General features: G+C 43.4%; 1 protein-coding gene across 1 annotated transcript in view; it reads left to right on the top strand.

Annotated features, from left to right (window-relative positions):
* Positions 1–21,376, top strand: part of LOC134965148 (B-cell receptor CD22-like) — a 73,212-nt gene that overhangs the window by 38,864 nt on the left and 12,972 nt on the right. The window contains exon 5 of the mRNA XM_063941671.1: positions 21,014–21,110. Within this exon, the coding sequence (XP_063797741.1) occupies positions 21,014–21,110 (97 nt within the window). The remainder of the gene's footprint in view (positions 1–21,013; positions 21,111–21,376) is intronic.

Genomic DNA, 21,376 nt, shown 5'->3' with positions numbered 1-21,376 from the left:
GTTCTCAAACCCAAAAAAAGAAGAAGGAGTCTAGTGCAATATTGTCTGATCAAAAATATAGCAGGATAAATTTATTACATTAAACTCACATAAAAACATGAAATACAAGCATATCACCACAACTTGTGGGTAGGAATCATCACAGATGTCAAAACTCCACTCTATTACCCGTCCCAGATGGTATTGGGGTTCAGAGGCCGAAAGCCCGGGATTCTTTCACCTCGTCTGGAGAATGGTGGATATCGTGATATTGATCCCTGGAAATGGTCTCACCAGCACCTAAAGCTTTTCGGACCAAACGTCCTTCCTCAGAGGCATGGTGAGAGTACACTGGGCTCTTATATTTATACCCCTTCTAAAATGAATAATTGGGCTTAATTTTCCCGCCCGTCCGAACTTAATGACATCATCAAACCGCACCGCATCTATCAGTAACACCTCACTTCCTGTTATCAATTAGCCGCTATCCACGGCCGAGATCATTCCGTTCACTTCCGGCGGTAGTGACGTATCGTCACAGCGCTAGTTCCGGAAGTTAAGCATGCGTTCCATTAGTCTTCACATAGCATATCCGTGATCCAATCATGCGTTCCACCTAATCTCTTCTTTCCAAATCCGGATGTTATGTTTTCTACTCTCCGGCAGAAACGGAATGTGGACAGTTGTGTTCCATTCGTTTTCAATAGTTTTTAAAGTGCGGTGCATTCCCAGCAGTAAATAAGTCCAACAGAGTCCATAAATAATCCATAAATATATAAAAAGAGAAAAAAACTTATATTAAAAGTAATAATCATAAAAACCATTTTATTTCAAATTCCCCATTAAGACCATTTGGGACCAAAGTATTTAATTTAAAAATCCACCTCATTTCTGTTTTAGCAAGTTTGGATTCAAGGTTCCTATCTTTCCAATTTGTTTGAATGGTCTGTATACCAAAAAATGATTTGATTTCATTCGGATTACAATTGTGTTTTAATTTAAAGTGCATAGAGAAAGTATGGGTCTCTAATCCCTTTTTTACATTATAAATGTGTTCTGCAAGGCGTGTTTTTAAATTTCTCGTGGTTTTGCCAACATAATACATCCCACATTTACACTCCATTACATAAACCACGTTTTTCGTATTACATGTAATGAAGTCCCTTATTGGGTACTTCATTCCGTTGATCTCAAATTCCTTAATTTTGGACTCCCCTTTCACATTGCGACACATGACACATATCCCACATCTGTGGAACCCCTGAGTCCGTGTGCTTGTTCTTTTATTAACTTCTATTGCACTGTGGACCAATGAGTCTTTTAATGTTTTGGCCCGTCTATAAATAAAAGAAGGTTTATCTGGCAATTGATTGACTAACACGGGATCTTCTTTTAAAATATACCAGTGTTTTCTAAAAACATACTCAATTTCTTTATGATGATTACTAAAATTACATAAAAACGCCCACTGTTGTGTGTTGCGAGGTTCTTTAATTCGATTAGTATCTAAAAGTTGGCTTCTCTCCATCATTTCAGCCTTTTCACGTGCAGCTTTCACTTTCTTTATATCATATCCCTTATCCTCAAATCGTGATTCTATTTCATTAAATTGTTGTGTACAGACTTCACTATCCGTACAGTTCCTCTTGATGCGTAGGAACTGTCCATAAGGGACCCCATCAAGCCAGTTGTCGTGATGCATACTTGTTCTGTCTATATACGCATTGGAGTCTGTACTTTTCCTAAAAGTTCTTGTTTTTAATGTACCATTCTGATTATAGATTGAGAGGTCTAGAAAATTAATCTCTGTCTGACTAATTGCAAAAGTCAGTCTAATATTGACTTCATTATTATTCAAAGATTTACAAAAATTACTAAGACTGTCTTCTGTATCATTCCATATGAACAAGACATCGTCTATGTACCTCCGCCATGTCACCAGGCCCGCCCCCAGCTGGTCATCCTTCCAGATGACAGATTCTTCCCAAAATGCCATAAATAAATTGGCATAGCTGGGGGCGAACCTGGTGCCCATGGCGGTGCCCACATTCTGGACATAATAGATACCATTAAAATTAAAATAATTATTTTTCAAAATAAATCTGATACCCCTCAAAATAAATTCCTTAATTTCCAGAGACAAGTCGGATTTTTCCAAAAAATATGTAACAGCACGTATACCAATGTCCATATCAATAATTGTATACAGAGTGGACACATCTCCACTAATTAGAAAATAACTTTCCTTCCAATCCACTTTTTCTACAATATTAAGTACGTCTCTGGTATCCTTTAAAAATGCCCTAGTTTGTTTCACTAGTGGTTGGAGATAAAAATCAATTACCGCAGATAAATTTGATGTTAAACTGTTTATGCCGGCTATGATTGGTCTTCCGGGAGGGTGAAGGGGGTCCTTATGGATTTTTGGGAGGACATATATAGTCGGGGTTGATGGAGATTTTATATTCATGAACTCGAATTCAGATTTTGTAATTGCTCCATTTTGCAATGATTCATTCAGGAATATCTGTAATTCCTTCATAATTCTAAGAGTGGGGTCACTTTTAAGTTTTTTATAAGTGTCCCCATTATCTAATTGTTTCATAATCTCCAACATATATGCCTCTTTGTCCATTAGGACCACCCCTCCACCCTTATCTGACGGCTTAATAATAAGATTTTTATCATCCCTAAGGGAACTCAGTGCTTGAAATTCCCTCTTAGTGAGATTGCATTTTCTTTTGCTTTTCTTCTTTAAAAGTGACTCTACCTCCTTATTTACTACTTTGCTAAAGCATTCAATAAAACTGCCTCTTTGATGTGTAGGGAAAAAGGTCGATTTGGGTTTGAATATAGAACCAGAGGGAGCTTCTGAGTCACAATTTGTACTATCCTTATTAGCAAAAAATCTTTTTATTGTGAGTTTTCGCTCAAATTTATTTAGATCTACATAAAAATCAAAGGGATCAAGTTGACTAGTTGGGGAAAATTTTAGTCCTTTCTTAAGAACCATTATTTCACATTCTGTAAGGTCTCTTTTACTTAAATTAAATATTCTGGTGGCTTCCTTTTCTCTCAAAATAGTGGCCACTGAATTCTCTCTTGGTTTCAATCTCTTTTGACCTCCTCTTTTCCCCCTCTTTCTTTTTTTAATTAGGGATTTTTTATTATTATTTTTTGTCAAACTCTCCTCCTTGTTCTGTGTCTTACGTCTAAAAAAGGTGAATATATTTCATCCTCACGTTGCAAGTTCTCATATTTATTCCTCATAACTGGTATGTAATTGTTTCTTGGTTCATATTCCCTCTGTGTATCCTTTTCTCTCTCCCTCCAATTCTCATGTCTTTTAAAATTTGGTCTTCTTAAATGGTAGTTATCATATTGGTCATTATTTTGCATATGATAAGGAGATTTGAAATAATTGTATCTTTCTCGTTTATCCTTTCCTACTGTTATCCAATTATTGTCTCTATGTTGATTATAGGTTCCTTTATTAGTCTCGGATCTAGAAAACTGTTTATTGGTTGATGACTTTTGTTTTTTATCATCATTGGTCTTCTTACTACTTGGGGGTAATTTTTCCTCTTTCTGAATATTACTTGTGTTTTGTTCATCTCTTTCCCTAATATCTCTATTGTATTTCCTTTGTTTCCTTTCCCTCAAATCTCTGGTTTCTTTATTTAACTTACGAAGTATCTCAATTTCAGCTTCCTTAAAATCTTCTAGATCTTTAGCTGGGTCTACAAGCGTCTGTAATCGCTCTATTTCTGCTGTTAAAGACTGTAGATTTTTTCTACGTTCTTTTAATATAAGACCTATCAGTTTCAGTGAACATTGATTCAAAATTGAATTCCATTCTTTAATAAAATTATCATCTGTTAAGTTAAAAGAGGGGGCTTTTTGTATTTTTAATCCCTTTGGAATAAGATGGTCTGCTTCATACCGTTCAAGTGCAATTATTTCCCACCACGTTCTATTTTCTTTCAGAACCACATTCTCTAATTTATGGAGTAATGAGGTGAAATCCTCATCCATAATCTCAACATCACCTTGTTCATTATTAAACAAATTTGGTAACAATTCCCTCCTCTTCTCTCTAAAAGTAAACATTGCCAGCAGCTTCCAAAATCTTAGTGAACAATTATAATACAACAAATAATTTTGACAATGGATGCGCTAGCACTGAAAAGCAGCCTATAAGAAAGAGTAGTGTCTCACAACTTCACCACAATAGTTTACAGTACAAAAAAATATTCTTTCTCACATTGGCGCATATCAGAAAAAGGTGTTTTTTCAAGAAAAGGTGTTTTTCAAAAAAGTTCTTACTCCAATTGTTTGAATTAGGTCCACAACTTCTTTTATCGTGTAGTAAGTCAGTTCTCCTCAGTATAGGTGATAGATTCCTAATTCAAACAATTGGAGTAAGAACTTTTTTGAAAAACACCTTTTCTTGAAAAAACACCTTTTTCTGATATGCGCCAATGTGAGAAAGAATATTTTTTTGTACTGTAAACTATTGTGGTGAAGTTGTGAGACACTACTCTTTCTTATAGGCTGCTTTTCAGTGCTAGCGCATCCATTGTCAAAATTATTTGTTGTAAAAAATACTCCCCAAACAGCACATGACGCAAAGAAGAAAAAAAGAGGCGCAATGAGGTAGCTGTGTGAGTAAACTAAGCGACCCTAGTGGGCGACACAAACATCTGGCCCATCTAGGAGTGGCACTGCAGTGTCACGCAGGATGGCCCTTCCAAAAAACTACTCCCCAAACAACACATGACGCAAAGAAGAAAAAAAGAGGCGCAATGAGGTAGCTGTGTGAGTAAACTAAGCGACCCAAGTGGCCGACACAAACACCTGGCCCATCTAGGAGTGGCACTGCAGTGTCACGCAGGATGGCACTTCCGAAAACTACTCCCCAAACAACACATGACGCAAAGAAGAAAAAAAAGAGGCGCAATGAGGTAGCTGTGTGAGTAAACTAAGCGACCCTAGTGGTCAACACAAACACCTGGCCCATCTAGGAGTGGCACTGCAGTGTCACGCAGGATGGCCCTTCTAAAAACTACTCCCCAAACAGCACATGACGCAAAGAAGAAAAAAAGAGGCGCAATGAGGTAGCTGTGTGAGTAAACTAAGCGACCCTAGTGGCCGACACAAACACCTGGCCCATCTAGGAGTGGCACTGCAGTGTCACGCAGGATGGCCCTTCCAAAAAATACTCCCTAAACAGCATATGACGCAAAGAAAAAAAGAGGCGCAATGAGGTAGCTGTGTGAGTAAGTTAAGCGACCCTAGTGGCGACACAAACTCCTGGCCCATCTAGGAGTGGCACTGCAGTGTCACGCAGGATGGCCCTTCCAAAAAATACTCCCCAAACAGCACATGACGCAAAGAAAAAAAGAGGCGCAATGAGGTAGCTGTGTGAGTAAGCTAAGCGACCCTAGTGGCCGACACAAACACCTGGCCCATCTAGGAGTGGCACTGCAGTGTCACGCAGGATGGCCCTTCCAAAAAATACTCCCCAAACAGCACATGACGCAAAGAAAAAAAGAGGCGCAATGAGGTAGCTGTGTGAGTAAGTTAAGCGACCCTAGTGGCGACACAAACACCTGGCCCATCTAGGAGTGGCACTGCAGTGTCACGCAGGATGGCCCTACCAAAAAATACTCCAAAAACAGCACATGACGCAAAGAAAAAAAGAGGCGCAATGAGGTAGCTGTGTGAGTAAGTTAAGCGACCCTAGTGGCGACACAAACATCTGGCCCATCTAGGAGTGGCACTGCAGTGTCACGCAGGATGGCCCTTCCAAAAAATACTCCCCAAACAGCACATGACGCAAAGAAGAAAAAAAGAGGCGCAATGAGGTAGCTGTGTGAGTAAACTAAGCGACCCTAGTGGGCGACACAAACACCTGGCCCATCTAGGAGTGGCACTGCAGTGTCACGCAGGATGGCCCTTCCAAAAAACTACTCCCCAAACAGCAAATGACGCAAAGAAGAAAAAAAAGAGGCGCAATGAGGTAGCTGTGTGAGTAAACTAAGCGACCCTAGTTGCCGACACAAACACCTGGCCCATCTAGGAGTGGCACTGCAGTGTCACGCAGGATGGCACTTCCAAAAACTACTACCCAAACAGCACATGACGCAAAGAAGAAAAAAAAAGGCGCAATGAGGTAGCTGTGTGAGTAAATTAAGCGACCCTAGTGGTCAACACAAACACCTGGCCCATCTAGGAGTGGCACTGCAGTGTCACGCAGGATGGCCCTTCCAAAAAATACTCCAAAAACAGCACATGAAGTAAAGAAGAAAAGAGGCGCAATGAGGTAGCTGTGTGAGTAAGTTAAGCGACCCTAGTGGCGACACAAACACCTGGCCCATCTAGGAGTGGCACTGCAGTGTCACGCAGGATGGCCCTTCCAAAAAATACTCCCCAAACAGCACATGACGCAAAGAAGAAAAAAAGAGGCGCAATGAGGTAGCTGTGTGAGTAAACTAAGCGACCCTAGTGGGCGACACAAACACCTGGCCCATCTAGGAGTGGCACTGCAGTGTCACGCAGGATGGCCCTTCCAAAAAACTACTCCCCAAACAGCACATGACGCAAAGAAGAAAAAAAAGAGGCGCAATGAGGTAGCTGTGTGAGTAAACTAAGCGACCCTAGTGGCCGACACAAACACCTGGCCCATCTAGGAGTGGCACTGCAGTGTCACGCAGGATGGCACTTCCAAAAACTACTACCCAAACAGCACATGACGCAAAGAAGAAAAAAAAAAGGCGCAATGAGGTAGCTGTGTGAGTAAACTAAGCGACCCTAGTGGTCAACACAAACACCTGGCCCATCTAGGAGTGGCACTGCAGTGTCACGCAGGATGGCACTTCCAAAAACTACTCCCCAAACAGCACATGACGCAAAGAAGAAAAAAAAGAGGCGCAATGAGGTAGCTGTGTGAGTAAACTAAGCGACCCTAGTGGTCGACACAAACACCTGGCCCATCTAGGAGTGGCACTGCAGTGTCACGCAGGATGGCCCTTCCAAAAACTACTCCCCAAACAGCACATGATGCAAAGAAGAAAAAAAAGAGGCGCAATGAGGTAGCTGTGTGAGTAAACTAAGCGACCCTAGTGGCCGACACAAACACCTGGCCCATCTAGGAGTGGCACTGCAGTGTCACGCAGGATGGCCCTTCCAAAAAATACTCCCCAAACAGCACATGACGCAAAGAAATAAAGAGGCGCAATGAGGTAGCTGTGTGAGTAAGCTAAGCGACCCTAGTGGCCGACACAAACACCTGGCCCATCTAGGAGTGGCACTGCAGTGTCACGCAGGATGGCCCTTCCAAAAAATACTCCCCAAACAGCACATGACGCAAAGAAGAAAAAAAGAGGTGCAATGAGGTAGCTGTGTGAGTAAACTAAGCGACCCTAGTGGGCGACACAAACACCTGGCCCATCTAGGAGTGTCACTGCAGTGTCACGCAGGATGGCCCTTCCAAAAAATACTCCAGAAACAGCACATGACGCAAAGAAGAAAAAAAAGAGGCGCAATGAGGTAGCTGTGTGAGTAAACTAAGCAACCCTAGTGGGCGACACAAACATCTGGCCCATCTAGGAGTGGCACTGCAGTGTCACGCAGGATGGCCCTTCCAAAAAATACTCCCCAAACAGCACATGACGCAAAGAAGAAAAAAAGAGGCGCAATGAGGTAGCTGTGTGAGTAAACTAAGCGACCCTAGTGGGCGACACAAACATCTGGCCCATCTAGGAGTGGCACTGCAGTGTCACGCAGGATGGCCATTCCAAAAAACTACTCCCCAAACAGCACATGACGCAAAGAAGAAAATAAGAGGCGCAATGAGGTAGCTGTGTGAGTAAACTAAGCGACCCTAGTGGTCAACACAAACACCTGGCCCATCTAGGAGTGGCACTGCAGTGTCACGCAGGATGGCCCTTCTAAAAACTACTCCCCAAACAGCACATGACGCAAAGAAGAAAAAAAGAGGCGCAATGAGGTAGCTGTGTGAGTAAACTAAGCGACCCTAGTGGTCGACACAAACACCTGGCCCATCTAGGAGTGGCACTGCAGTGTCACGCAGGATGGCCCTTCCAAAAACTACTCCCCAAACAGCACATGATGCAAAGAAGAAAAAAAAAGAGGCGCAATGAGGTAGCTGTGTGAGTAAACTAAGCGACCCTAGTGGCCGACACAAACACCTGGCCCATCTAGGAGTGGCACTGCAGTGTCACGCAGGATGGCCCTTCCAAGAAATACTCCCCAAACAGCATATGATGCAAAGAAAAAAAGAGGCGCAATGAGGTAGCTGTGTGAGTAAGTTAAGCGACCCTAGTGGCGACACAAACTCCTGGCCCATCTAGGAGTGGCACTGCAGTGTCACGCAGGATGGCCCTTCCAAAAAATACTCCCCAAACAGCACATGACGCAAAGAAGAAAAAAAGAGGCGCAATGAGGTAGCTGTGTGAGTAAGCTAAGCGACCCTAGTGGCCGACACAAACACCTGGCCCATCTAGGAGTGGCACTGCAGTGTCACGCAGGATGGCCCTTCCAAAAAATACTCCCCAAACAGCACATGACGCAAAGAAAAAAAGAGGCGCAATGAGGTAGCTGTGTGAGTAAGTTAAGCGACCCTAGTGGCGACACAAACACCTGGCCCATCTAGGAGTGGCACTGCAGTGTCACGCAGGATGGCCCTACCAAAAAATACTCCAAAAACAGCACATGACGCAAAGAAATAAAGAGGCGCAATGAGGTAGCTGTGTGAGTAAGTTAAGCGACCGTAGTGGTGACACAAACACCTGGCCCATCTAGGAGTGGCACTGCAGTGTCACGCAGGATGGCCCTTCCAAAAAATACTCCCCAAACAGCACATGACGCAAAGAAATAAAGAGGCGCAATGAGGTAGCTGTGTGAGTAAGCTAAGCGACCCTAGTGGCCGACACAAACACCTGGCCCATCTAGGAGTGGCACTGCAGTGTCACGCAGGATGGCCCTTCCAAAAAATACTCCCCAAACAGCACATGACGCAAAGAAGAAAAAAAAAGAGGCGCAATGAGGTAGCTGTGTGAGTAAACTAAGCGACCCTAGTGGCCGACACAAACACCTGGCCCATCTAGGAGTGGCACTGCAGTGTCACGCAGGATGGCCCTTCCAAAAAATACTCCCCAAACAGCACATGACGCAAAGAATAAAAGAGGCGCAATGAGGTAGCTGTGTGAGTAAGTTAAGCGACCCTAGTGGCGACACAAACTCCTGGCCCATCTAGGAGTGGCACTGCAGTGTCACGCAGGATGGCCCTTCCAAAAAATACTCCCCAAACAGCACATGACACAAAGAAGAAAAAAAGAGGCGCAATGAGGTAGCTGTGTGAGTAAGCTAAGCGACCCTAGTGGCCGACACAAACACCTGGCCCATCTAGGAGTGGCACTGCAGTGTCACGCAGGATGGCCCTTCCAAAAAATACTCCCCAAACAGCACATGACGCAAAGAAAAAAAGAGGCGCAATGAGGTAGCTGTGTGAGTAAGTTAAGCGACCCTAGTGGCGACACAAACACCTGGCCCATCTAGGAGTGGCACTGCAGTGTCACGCAGGATGGCCCTTCCAAAAAATACTCCCCAAACAGCACATGACGCAAAGAAATAAAGAGGCGCAATGAGGTAGCTGTGTGAGTAAGTTAAGCGACCCTAGTGGCGACACAAACACCTGGCCCATCTAGGAGTGGCACTGCAGTGTCACGCAGGATGGCCCTTCCAAAAAATACTCCCCAAACAGCACATGATGCAAAGAAGAAAAAAAGAGGCGCAATGAGGTAGCTGTGTGAGTAAACTAAGCGACCCTAGTGGACGACACAACACCTGGCCCATCTAGGAGTGGCACTGCAGTGTCACGCAGGATGGCCCTTCCAAAAAAACTACTCCCCAAACAGCACATGACGCAAAGAAGAAAAAAAAGAGGCGCAATGAGGTAGCTGTGTGAGTAAACTAAGCGACCCTAGTGGCCGACACAAACACCTGGCCCATCTAGGAGTGGCACTGCAGTGTCACGCAGGATGGCACTTCCAAAAACTACTCCCCAAACAGCACATGACGCAAAGAAGAAAAAAAAGAGGCGCAATGAGGTAGCTGTGTGAGTAAACTAAGCGACCCTAGTGGTCAACACAAACACCTGGCCCATCTAGGAGTGGCACTGCAGTGTCACGCAGGATGGCCCTTCTAAAAACTACTCCCCAAACAGCACATGACGCAAAGAAGAAAAAAAAGAGGCGCAATTAGGTAGCTGTGTGAGTAAACTAAGCGACCCTAGTGGCCGACACAAACACCTGGCCCATCTAGGAGTGGCACTGCAGTGTCACGCAGGATGGCCCTTCCAAAAAATACTCCCCAAACAGTACATGACGCAAAGAAAAATGAAAGAAAAAAGAAGTGCAAGATGGAATTGTCCTTGGGCCCTCCCACCCACCCTTATGTTGTATAAACAGGACATGCACACTTTAACCAACCCATCATTTCAGCGACAGGGTCTGCCACACAACTGTGACTGAAATGACTGGTTGGTTTTGGCCCCCACCAAAAAAGAAGCAATCAATCTCTCCTTGCACAAACTGGCTTTACAGATGCAAGATGTCCACCTCATCATCATCATCCGATTCATCACTCCTTTCACTGTGTACATCCCCCTCCTCACAGATTATTAATTCGTCCCCACTGGAATCCACCATCTCAGATCCCTGTGTACTTTCTGGAGGCAATTGCTGCTGGGGAATGTCTCCAAGGAGTCATTGATTATAATTCATTTTAATGAATATCATCTTCTCCACATTTTCTGGAAGAAGCCTCGTACGCCGATTGCTGACAAGGTGAGCGGCTGCACTAAACACTCTTTCGGAGTACACACTGGAGGGAGGGCAACTTAGGTAGAATAAAGCCAGTTTGTGCAATGGCCTCCAAATTGCCTCTTTTCCCTGCCAGTATACGTACGGACTGTCTGACGTGCCTACTTGGATGCGGTCACTCATATAATCCTCCACCATTCTTTCAATGGTGAGAGAATCATAGGCAGTGACAGTAGACGACATGTCAGTAATCGTTGGCAGGTCCTTCAGTCCGGACCAGATGTCAGCATCAGACTGCCCTGCATCACCGCCAGTGGGTGGGCTCGGAATTCGTAGCCTTTTCCTCGCACCCCCAGTTGCGGGAGAATGTGAAGGAGGAGATGTTGACAGGTCGCGTTCCGCTTGACTTGACAATTTTCTCACCAGCAGTTCTTTGAACACCTGCAGACTTGTGGAAAGAGAGATCCAACGTAGGTTTTAAATCTAGGATCGAGCACAGTGGCAAAAATGTAGTGCTCTGATTTCAACAGAATGACCACCCGTGAATCCTGGTTAAACGAATGAAGGGCTCCATCCACAAGTCCCACATGCCTAGCGGAATCGCTCTGTTTTAGCTACTCCTTCAATGCCTCCAGCTTCTTCTGCAAAAGCCTGATGAGGGGAATGACCTGACTCAGGCTGGCAGTGTCTGAACTGACTTCACGTGTGGCAAGTTCAAAGGGCAGCAGAACCTTGCACAACGTTGAAATCATTCTCCACTGCGCGTGAGACAGGTGCATTCCACCTCCTTTGCCTATATCATGGGAAGATGTATAGGCTTGAATGGCCTTTTGCTGCTCCTCCATCCTCTGAAGCATATAGAGAGTTGAATTCCACCTCGTTACCACCTCCTGCTTCAGATGATGGCAGGGCAGGTTCAGTTTTTTTTGGTGGTGCTCCAGTCTTCTGTACGCGGTGCCTGCACGCTGAAAGTGGCCCGCAATTCTTCTGGCCACCGACAGCATCTCTTGCACGCCCCTGTCGTTTTTTAAATAATTCTGCACCACCAAATTCAAGGTATGTGCAAAACATGGGACGTGCTGGAATTTTCCCAGATGTAATGCGCGCAAAATATTGCTGGCGTTGTCCGATATCACAAATCCCCAGGAGAGTCCAATTGGAGTAAGCCATTCTGCGATGATCTTCCTCAGTTGCCGTAAGAGGTTTTCAGCTGTGTGCGTATTCTGGAAAGCGGTGATACAAAGCGTAGCCTGCCTAGGAACGAGTTGGCGTTTGCGAGATCCTGCTACTGGTGCCGCCGCTGCTGTTCTTGCAGCGGGAGGCAATACATCTACCCAGTGGGCTGTCACAATCATGTAGTCCTGAGTCTGCCCTGCTCCACTTGTCCACATGTCAGTGGTTAAGTGGACATTGGGTACAACTGCATTTTTTAGGACACTGGTGAGTCTTTTTCTGACGTCCGTGTACATTCTCAGTATCGCCTGCCTAGAGAAGTGGAACCTAGATGGTATTTGGTAACGGGGGTACACTGCCTCAATAAATTGTCTAGTTCCCTGTGAACTAACGGCGGATACCGGACGCACGTCTAACACCAACATAGTTGTCAAGGCCTCAGTTATCCGCTTTGCAGCAGGATGACTGCTGTGATATTTCATCTTCCTCGCAAAGGACTGTTGGACAGTCAATTGCTTACTGGAAGTAGTACAAGTGGTCTTCCGACTTCCCCTCTGGGATGACCATCGACTCCCAGCAGCAACAACAGCAGCGCCAGCAGCAGTAGGCATTACACTCAAGGATGCATCGGAGGAATCCCAGGCAGGAGAGCACTCGTCAGACTTGCCAGTGACATGGCCTGCAGGACTATTGGCTTTCCTGGGTAAGGAGGAAATTGACACTGAGGGAGTTGGTGGTGTGGTTTGCGCGAGCTTGGTTACAAGAGGAAGGGATTTACTGGTCAGTGGACTGCTTCCGCTGTCACCAAAAGTTTTTGAACTTGTCACTGACTTATTATGAATGCGCTGCAGGTGACGTATAAGGGAGTATGTTCCGAGGTGGTTAACGTCCTTACCCCTACTTATTACAGCTTGACAAAGGCAACACACGGCTTGACACCTGTTGTCAGCATTTCTGTTGAAATACTTCCACACCGAAGAGCTGATTTTTTTGGTATTTTCACCAGGCATGTCAATGGCCATATTCCTCCCACGGACAACAGGTGTCTCCCCGGGTGCCTGACTTAAACAAACCACCTCACCATCAGAATCCTCCTTGTCAATTTCCTCCCCAGCCCAAGCAACACCCATATCCTCATCCTGGTGTACTTCAACACTGACATCTTCAATTTCACTATTAGGAACTGGACTGCGGGTGCTCCTTTCAACACTTGCAGGGGGCGTGCAAATGGTGGAAGGCGCAAGCTCTTCCCGTCCAGTGTTGGGAAGGTCAGGCATCGCAACCGACACAATTGGACTCTCCTTTGGGATTTGGGATTTCGAAGAACGCACAGTTCTTTGCTGTGCTTTTGCCGCAAGTCTTTTCTTTTTTCTAGCGAGAGGATGAGTGCTTCCATCCTCATATGAAGCTGAACCACTAGCCATGAACATAGGCCAGGGCCTCAGCCGTTCCTTGCCACTCCGTGTCGTAAATGGCATATTGGCAAGTTTACGCTTCTCCTCAGACGCTTTTAATTTTGATTTTTGGGTCATTTTTTTACTGATCTTTTGTGTTTTGGATTTTACATGCTCTGTACTATGACATTGGGCATTGGCCTTGGCAGACGACGTTGATGGCATTTCATCATCTCGGCCATGACTAGTGGCAGCAGCTTCAGCATGAGGTGGAAGGGAAGTTGATCTTTCCCTATTTTTTTAACCTCCATATTTTTGTTCTCCATATTTTGTGCACAACTAAAAGCCACCACAGGTATAATGTAGATGGATGGATAGTATTACTTATACTTATGGACGACAAGTCGACACAGAGGTAGGTACAGCCGTGGCCTACCGTACTGCGTCTGCTAGTATAGATAATATAATAAATATATTACTACTGTAGGTATATAATATAATGACGGACCTGGTGGACACTGTCAGCAGACTGCTAAACTACTAGTATGAAGAAGATAGAAAAAAAAACCCCACCGCAGGTAGGTATACAATTATGGACGAGCACTGACGACACAGAGGTAGCTACAGCCGTGGACTACCGTACTGCGTCTGCTAGTATAGATAATATAATAAATATATTACTACTGTAGGTATATAATATAATGATGGACCTGGTGGACACTGTCAGCAGACTGCTAAACTACTAGTATGAAGAAGATAGAAAAAAAACCCCACCACAGGTAGGTATACAATTATGGACGAGCACTGATGACACAGAGGTAGCTACAGCTGTGGACTACCGTACTGCGTCTGCTAGTATAGATAATATAATAAATATATTACTACTGTAGGTATATAATATAATGACGGACCTGGTGGATACTGTCAGCAGACTGCTAAACTACTAGTATGAAGAAGATAGAAAAAAAAAACCACCACAGGTAGGTATACAATTATGGACGAGCACTGACGACACAGAGGTAGCTACAGCCGTGGACTACCGTACTGCATCTGCTAGTATAGATAATATAATAAATATATTACTACTGTAGGTATATAATATAATGACGGACCTGCTGGACATTGTCAGCAGAATGCGTTTATAGAATAAAAAAAAAAACACCACAGGAGTGTTTAACTTTTTCAGGCAGACACTATACTGGTGGTCACTGGCAGCAAAAGTGTGCACTGTACTCCTGCTATAACTGCTCCCCAGTCTCCCCCACAATTAAGCTGTGTGAGCAATGAGCGCTCAGCACAGTCAGATATACATAGATATATCATGCAGCACACTGAGGCTGAGCACAGATATGGTATATGGAGCATTTTTTTCAGGCAGAGAACGGATTAAAATAAAACTGGTGGTCACTATCAGCAAAAGTCTGCACTGTACTGAGTACTCCTAACAACTGCTCCCCAAAATTAGTAGTAAATCAAATGTCACTCTCTCTCTTCTAATCTAAACGGAGAGGACGCCAGCCACGTCCTCTCCCTATCAATCTCAATGCACGTGTGAAAATGGCGGCGACGCGCAACTCCTTATATAGAATCCGAGTCTCGCGAGAATCCGACAGCGGGATGATGACGTTCGGGCGCGCTCGGGTTAACCGAGCAAGGCGGGAGGATCCGAGTCGCTCGGACCCGTGTAAAAAAAGGTGAAGTTCGGGCGGGTTCGGATTCCGAGGAACCGAACCCACTCATCACTATAAAAAAACGTAGGCTTGTCAAGGGAAAACGCGGGAGTGTCTGGAGAAACGGGGGAGTGGCTGGCCGAACGCAGGGCGTGTTTGTGACGTCAAACCAGGAACTAAACGGACTGAGCTGATCGCAATCTGTGAGTAGGTCTGGAGCTACTCAGAAACTGCAAAGAATTATTTATTAGCAGTTCTGCTACTCTTTCATTCGCTATTCTGCTATGCTAAGATACACTCCCAGAGGGCCTCGGCCTAGCGTGTGCAATGCTGCTAAAAGCAGCTAGCGAGCGAACAACTCGGAATGAGGGCCTATGTGCACTGCAGGAGGGACAGATGTAACATGTGTAGAGAGAGTTAGATTTGGGTGGGGTGTATTCAAACTGAAATCTAAATTGCATTGTAAAAATAAAGCAGCCAGTATTTACCCTGCACAGAAACAAAATAACCCACCCAGATCTAACTCTCTCTGCACATGTTACATTTGTACTCCCTGCACTGCACATGGGCCCTCATTCCGAGTTGATCGCTCGTTCTTTTTTTTCGCATTGCAGTGAAAATCAGCTTAGAGCGCATGCGCAATGTTCGCACTGCGACTGCGCTAAGTAATTCTGCTATGAAGAAAGGATTTTTACTCACGGCTTTTTGTTCGCACCGGCGAACGTAGTGTGATTGACAGGAAATGGGTGTTACTGGGCGGAAACACTGCGTTTTATGGGCGTGTGGCTGAAAACGCTACCGTTTCCGGAAAAAACGCAGGAGTGGCCGGAGAAACGGGGGAGTGTCTGGGCGAACGCTGGGAGTGTTTCTGACGTCAAACCAGGAACGACAAGCACTGAACTGATCGCACAGGCAGAGTAAGTCTGGAGCTACTCTAAAACTGCTAAGTTTTTTTTGTTCGCAATATTGCGTATACTTCGTTCGCACTTTTAAGATGCTAAGATACACTCCCAGTAGGCGTAGACTAAGCGTGTGTAACTCTGCTAAATTCGCATTGCGACCGATCAACTCGGAATGAGGGCCATGGTTTTGCCCAACTGCTAACAAACTTGATGCTGCGATCAACTTGGAATTACCCCCTATATACAGTACAGCAGCCAGGTACACTTTATAAGTAAAGAAACATGAAATTAATAATAATTAAAAAAAAAAACAGCAAAAGCACTAAAAATAAATCTATTAAACCAAAGTTATTGAAATAATACAAGTTGACTCAACCAGAGAGAAATCAAGCAAACTAAAACCACGAAGATGCAATCAACTAATGTTTTAGCTATAACACTTTATGTATACTGTATGTGGCACCCCAGTGTGGTGAGGGTGTACTGTAGTGGGTGCCTTGCATACAACTTGGTAATACCTGGTTCTTGGGCCCTCATTCCGAGTTGTTCGCTCGCAAGCCGCTTTTAGCAGCTTTGCACACGCTAAGCCGCCGCCTACTGGGAGTGAATCTTAGCTTTTCAAAATTGCGAACGAACAATTAGCAGAATTGCAAATAGACACTTCTTAGCAGTTTCTGAGTAGCTCCAGACTTACTCGGCATCTGCGATCAGTTCAGTGCTTGTCGTTCCTGGTTTGACGTCACAAACGCACCCAGCGTTCGCCCAGGCACTCCTCCGTTTCTCCAGCCACTCCCGCGTTTTTCCCAGAAACGGTAGCGTTTTCTCCAACACTCCCATAAAACGGCCAGTTTCCGCCCAGAAACACCTGCTTCCTGTCAATCATATTACGATCACCAGAACGAAGAAAAAACCTTGTAATGCCGTGAGTAAAATACCTAACTGCATAGCAAATTTACTTGGCGAAGTCGCACTGCGGACATTGCGCATGCGCATTAGCGACTAATCGCTCCGTTGCGAGAAAAAAATAACGAGCGAACAACTCGGAATGACCCCCTTGGTCTGCTTCTCATCTGAGATTCACTAGTTTTGTACCACACCCCAGCAGAGAGGTAAGAACAGTACCTTCGACAGACACAAAGATACATGATTCAGGTGGTATATAAAACAAATGTTGGTAATTAAATTGCAGCCAGGATATCTGTAAATACAGTGCAGCTTTATTATTGTAGTATAAAGATACTATAAATATGCAGTATGTAACAAAACATTGCAATAATATGCATTACAGTAACACTCCTCACAGGACTTTAATTCAGTAGAGATAAACACTCCCAAAAAGACAAACAACATATCATAATATCTGAGGTTGAAAAAAGACAATTGTCCATCGAGTTCAACCTATTTGTGGTGTCCTATGCATGATGATTTGACTAAAATTTCTGACTGATGCTGCTGTCAGCCATTGATTTTATCCCTATTTATTGTAACTATAATGCATGACTATGCACCATACCCCTGGATATCCTTTTCCAATAGGAATTTATCCAACCCATTCTTAAAGGTGTTGACAGATTCCGCCATTACAACTCCCTCGGGCAGGGAATTCCAAACACGTATTGTCCTTACTGTGAAAAAGCCTTTACGCTGTATTGTGCGGAATCTCCTCTCCTCTAACCTGAGCGAGTGTCCACGAGTCCTCTGTGTTGATCTAACCAAAAACAGGTCCCGCGCAAGCTCTGTGTATTGTCCCCTTATATATATTTGTAGATGTTGATCATATCCCCTCTTAGTCTCCGCTTTTCCAATGTAAACATGCCTAGTCTTTCAAGCCTTTCCTTGTATTCCATCGTCTCCATGCCCTTAATTAGTTTGGTCGCCCTCCTCTGTACCTTTTCAAGCTCCAGGATATCCTTTTTGTAGTACGGTGCCCAGAACTGTACACAGTATTCAAGGTGTGGCCTCACTAGTGATTTATATAACGGGAGTATAATACTCTCGTCCCTAGCATCAATACCCCGTTTTATGCATGCTAATATCTTATTAGCCTTCTTTGCTGCAGTCCTACTTTGGATACTACTTCTTAGCTTGCTATCTATGAGGACACCTAAGTCCTTTTCCAGTACAGAATCCCCTAATTTTACCCCATTTAGTAGGTAGGTGTAATTTTTGTTCTTGTTACCACAGTGCATTACCTTACACTTGTCTGTGTTGAAGCGCATTCTCCATTTGGCTGCCCATGCTTCTAATTTAACTAAGTCGTTCTGAAGAGACTCGGCATCCTCCTCTGTATTTATAGCCTTACACAATTTGGTATCATCTGCAAAAATTGACACCATGCTCTCTAGACCTTCTGTTAGGTCGTTAATGAAAATATTGAACAATAGCGGTCCTAATACTGAGCCTTGCGGCACACCACTTAGCACTTCAGTCCAAGTTGAAAAAGATCCATTAACCACAACGCGCTGCTTCCTATTATCTAACCAGTTTTTGACCCAAGTGCATATTGTGCTTCCTAGCCCTGATTCTTGTAGCTTGTATATAAGTCGCATGTGTGGTACAGTATCGAACGCTTTGGCAAAGTCTAAAAAGATTACATCCACGTCTTTACCCTGATCTAGGTTTGCGCTTACTGTTTCATAAAAGCCAAGTAAGTTGGTTTGACAGGATCTGTCCTTCATAAACCCATGTTGATTCCTTTTAATGACCTTATTGGTTTCAAGGAACTTCTGAATACTATCTCTTAGAATACCTTCCAATACTTTCCCCACTATAGATGTAAGACTAACTGGTCTATAATTACCTGGTTCAGCTTTACTTCCCTTTTTGAATATAGGCACTACTTCCGCTATACGCCAGTCTTTGGGAACCATACCTGATATAACTGAATCCTCAAAGATCAAAGATAGTGGTTTTGCCAGTTCAGAGTGAAGCTCCATTAGAACCCTTGGATGAATACCATCGGGCCCTGGTGATTTATTAATCTTTAAATGTTTTAATCGGTCAAAGACTACTTCCTCGCTTAAATAAGTACCTATCAGTGTGATATTGTCATTATTGAGATTGTGTGTCAGTCCCTGAATTGGGTCCTCTCTAGTGAATACTGTTGAAAAAAACTCATTTAGTGTGTCCGCTATGTCATTATCATTTTTGCTTAAGACTCCCAACTTGTCTTTCAAAGGGCCTATACTCTCCTTTTTTAATCTCTTGCTATTAATGTATTTAAAGATTTTTTTGGGATTCGCTTTGCTTTCCTTTGCTACTAGTTTTTCAGTTTCTACTTTAGCCGCTCTTATTTCCTTTTTGCAATTTTTGTTACATTCCTTATATTGCTGAAATGACTCTGCATCCCCGTCAGATTTGTATTTTTTAAATGCTCGCCTTTTCTTGCCCATAAGTTCCTTAATCTTTTTGTTAAGCCACATCGGTTTATGATTTTTATTCCCTTTTTTGCTACTCATAGGAATATATTTGAGTGTATTTTTAGCTAGCAGGAATTTTAGTACCTCCCATTTCTCCGTAGTACTTTTTCCTAAAAACAAACCTTCCCATTCAATATCCCTGAAAAATACCCTCATCATTTCAAAGTTGGCTTTGCTAAAGTTTAAAGTCCTAGTTGAGCCAGTATAGGGCTGTTTGTAGAAACTGATATTGAATGTGACCATATTGTGGTCGCTGTTTCCTATGGGTTCCCCTACTATAATACCCGATACCAAATCCTGATTGTTTGTTAATACCAGGTCTAAGATTGCATTGTACCTAGTTGGTTCCTCAATTAGTTGGACTAGGTAGTTATCATTTAGTGTGTTTAAAAACATACTGCCCCTAGCAGTATCACATGAATCGTTTTTCCAGTTTATCTCTGGATAGTTAAAATCTCCCATCACTACTATGTCTCCTACTCCTGCTGCTTTTTCAATTTGCTTTAGTGACAATTCATCATCAGATGCGTTGATACCAGGCGGCCTATAGCATACACCCAATACTAACTTTTTTGTTCCTTTTTCCCAGCATGCAATTTCTACCCATAATGTCTCAACAGTGTCTACAGTCCCCTCCTGACGATCTTCCCATATATTAGGTTTTAAAAACGGCTTTACATACAGACACACCCCTCCACCCTTTTTATTTAGTCTGTCTCTCCTAAACAGTGTATAGCCCTCTAGATTGACTGTCCAATCATGAGATTCATCCCACCAAGTTTCAGTAATGCCTATAATATCATACTGTTTGCTTGCTGCAAGTATTTCTAGTTCACCCTTTTTACCAGTAATGCTTCTGGCGTTTACATACATACAACTAAGATAAGTATTTTCCCTTGCGTTAGGGACATCTTTCACCTTATGTGGCAAGGATGACCTGTATCAGAAAGTATTATAATGCAATGTATTTAATCTCCAAAACACTATAGGACTAATAGAATGTATTATCACTCAGTAAACGTGAGGCATGCACTAACTCTGACAGGAAAGCCATCAGATAACACTAAAGTCAATGGAAGTGCTTTCTACTAATCGGGGGTTCAGACTATTAGTCCCAGGAGGAGAAAACACCCCATTCCCAGATTTTCTATCCAGTGCTTGATTAGCAGAACAGAAAGTGCCTCCAATGTTCAGTCACATACTAACCTGTCTGCCAGCCCCTATAGTAGGTAAGATCTTCCAATTAAACTACAACATGATCATCACATGGTTTGCACTCACCTGTAGTGTGCCAGTAAAGATCAATACTGCAACTATTACTACAGATTTGTCCTCATAGATTGTTACTGTGGTATGCAACATTTTGGTATGCCGCACTATTATTATTATTATTATTATTATTATTTTTATTATTTACCCAACACTAACTGCTAAGTGTGTGTGGGAAAATCACACAAGGGCTTATCCCCCATAACCCCCCCCCCCTCCAGGAATAGTTTTGTTCATGTTTCCTGCATTGATGAGAAAATAACACATCTTACTATTCCTCCTTTATATTGGAACAGCACTTTTAGTATCACATTTCAAATTTATATTGAATCATTTAATCTCCGTTTATATTTCCAACAGGAAAGGCTGAAGAACAGACAAACATTGTTGTTTATTTGGCAATATCTGGAATAATCTGTCTTCTTCTGTTTTTACTCATTATCTACTTTTGTTGGAGGTAAAAAAGTTTTTTCTTTTTAATTATAATATGATATAATATGAATTGACAGATGTATCCAGTTGTAACATAGATTTTAAACTTCCCGAACAGAATGTCAAATGAATGTGACACAGGTTCTGGAAATGAGAAGTTGTAGGGTGAGAGTGTCCCCCTGTGGTGTATACTCTGCTAGAACATTCATACAAGGAACAAGGTTCTGCTGCCTGTGCTAACATGATTAAAGTGATACTGTCCTCTCTTGTCCTGAACCAGTACATACTACA

The sequence above is a fragment of the Pseudophryne corroboree genome, chromosome 10, assembly GCF_028390025.1.
Source record: "Pseudophryne corroboree isolate aPseCor3 chromosome 10, aPseCor3.hap2, whole genome shotgun sequence".
Classification (NCBI taxonomy): Eukaryota; Metazoa; Chordata; class Amphibia; order Anura; family Myobatrachidae; genus Pseudophryne; species Pseudophryne corroboree.
The sequence above is the reverse complement of the archived record's forward strand: the minus strand, read 5'-3'. Positions and strand labels throughout refer to the sequence as shown.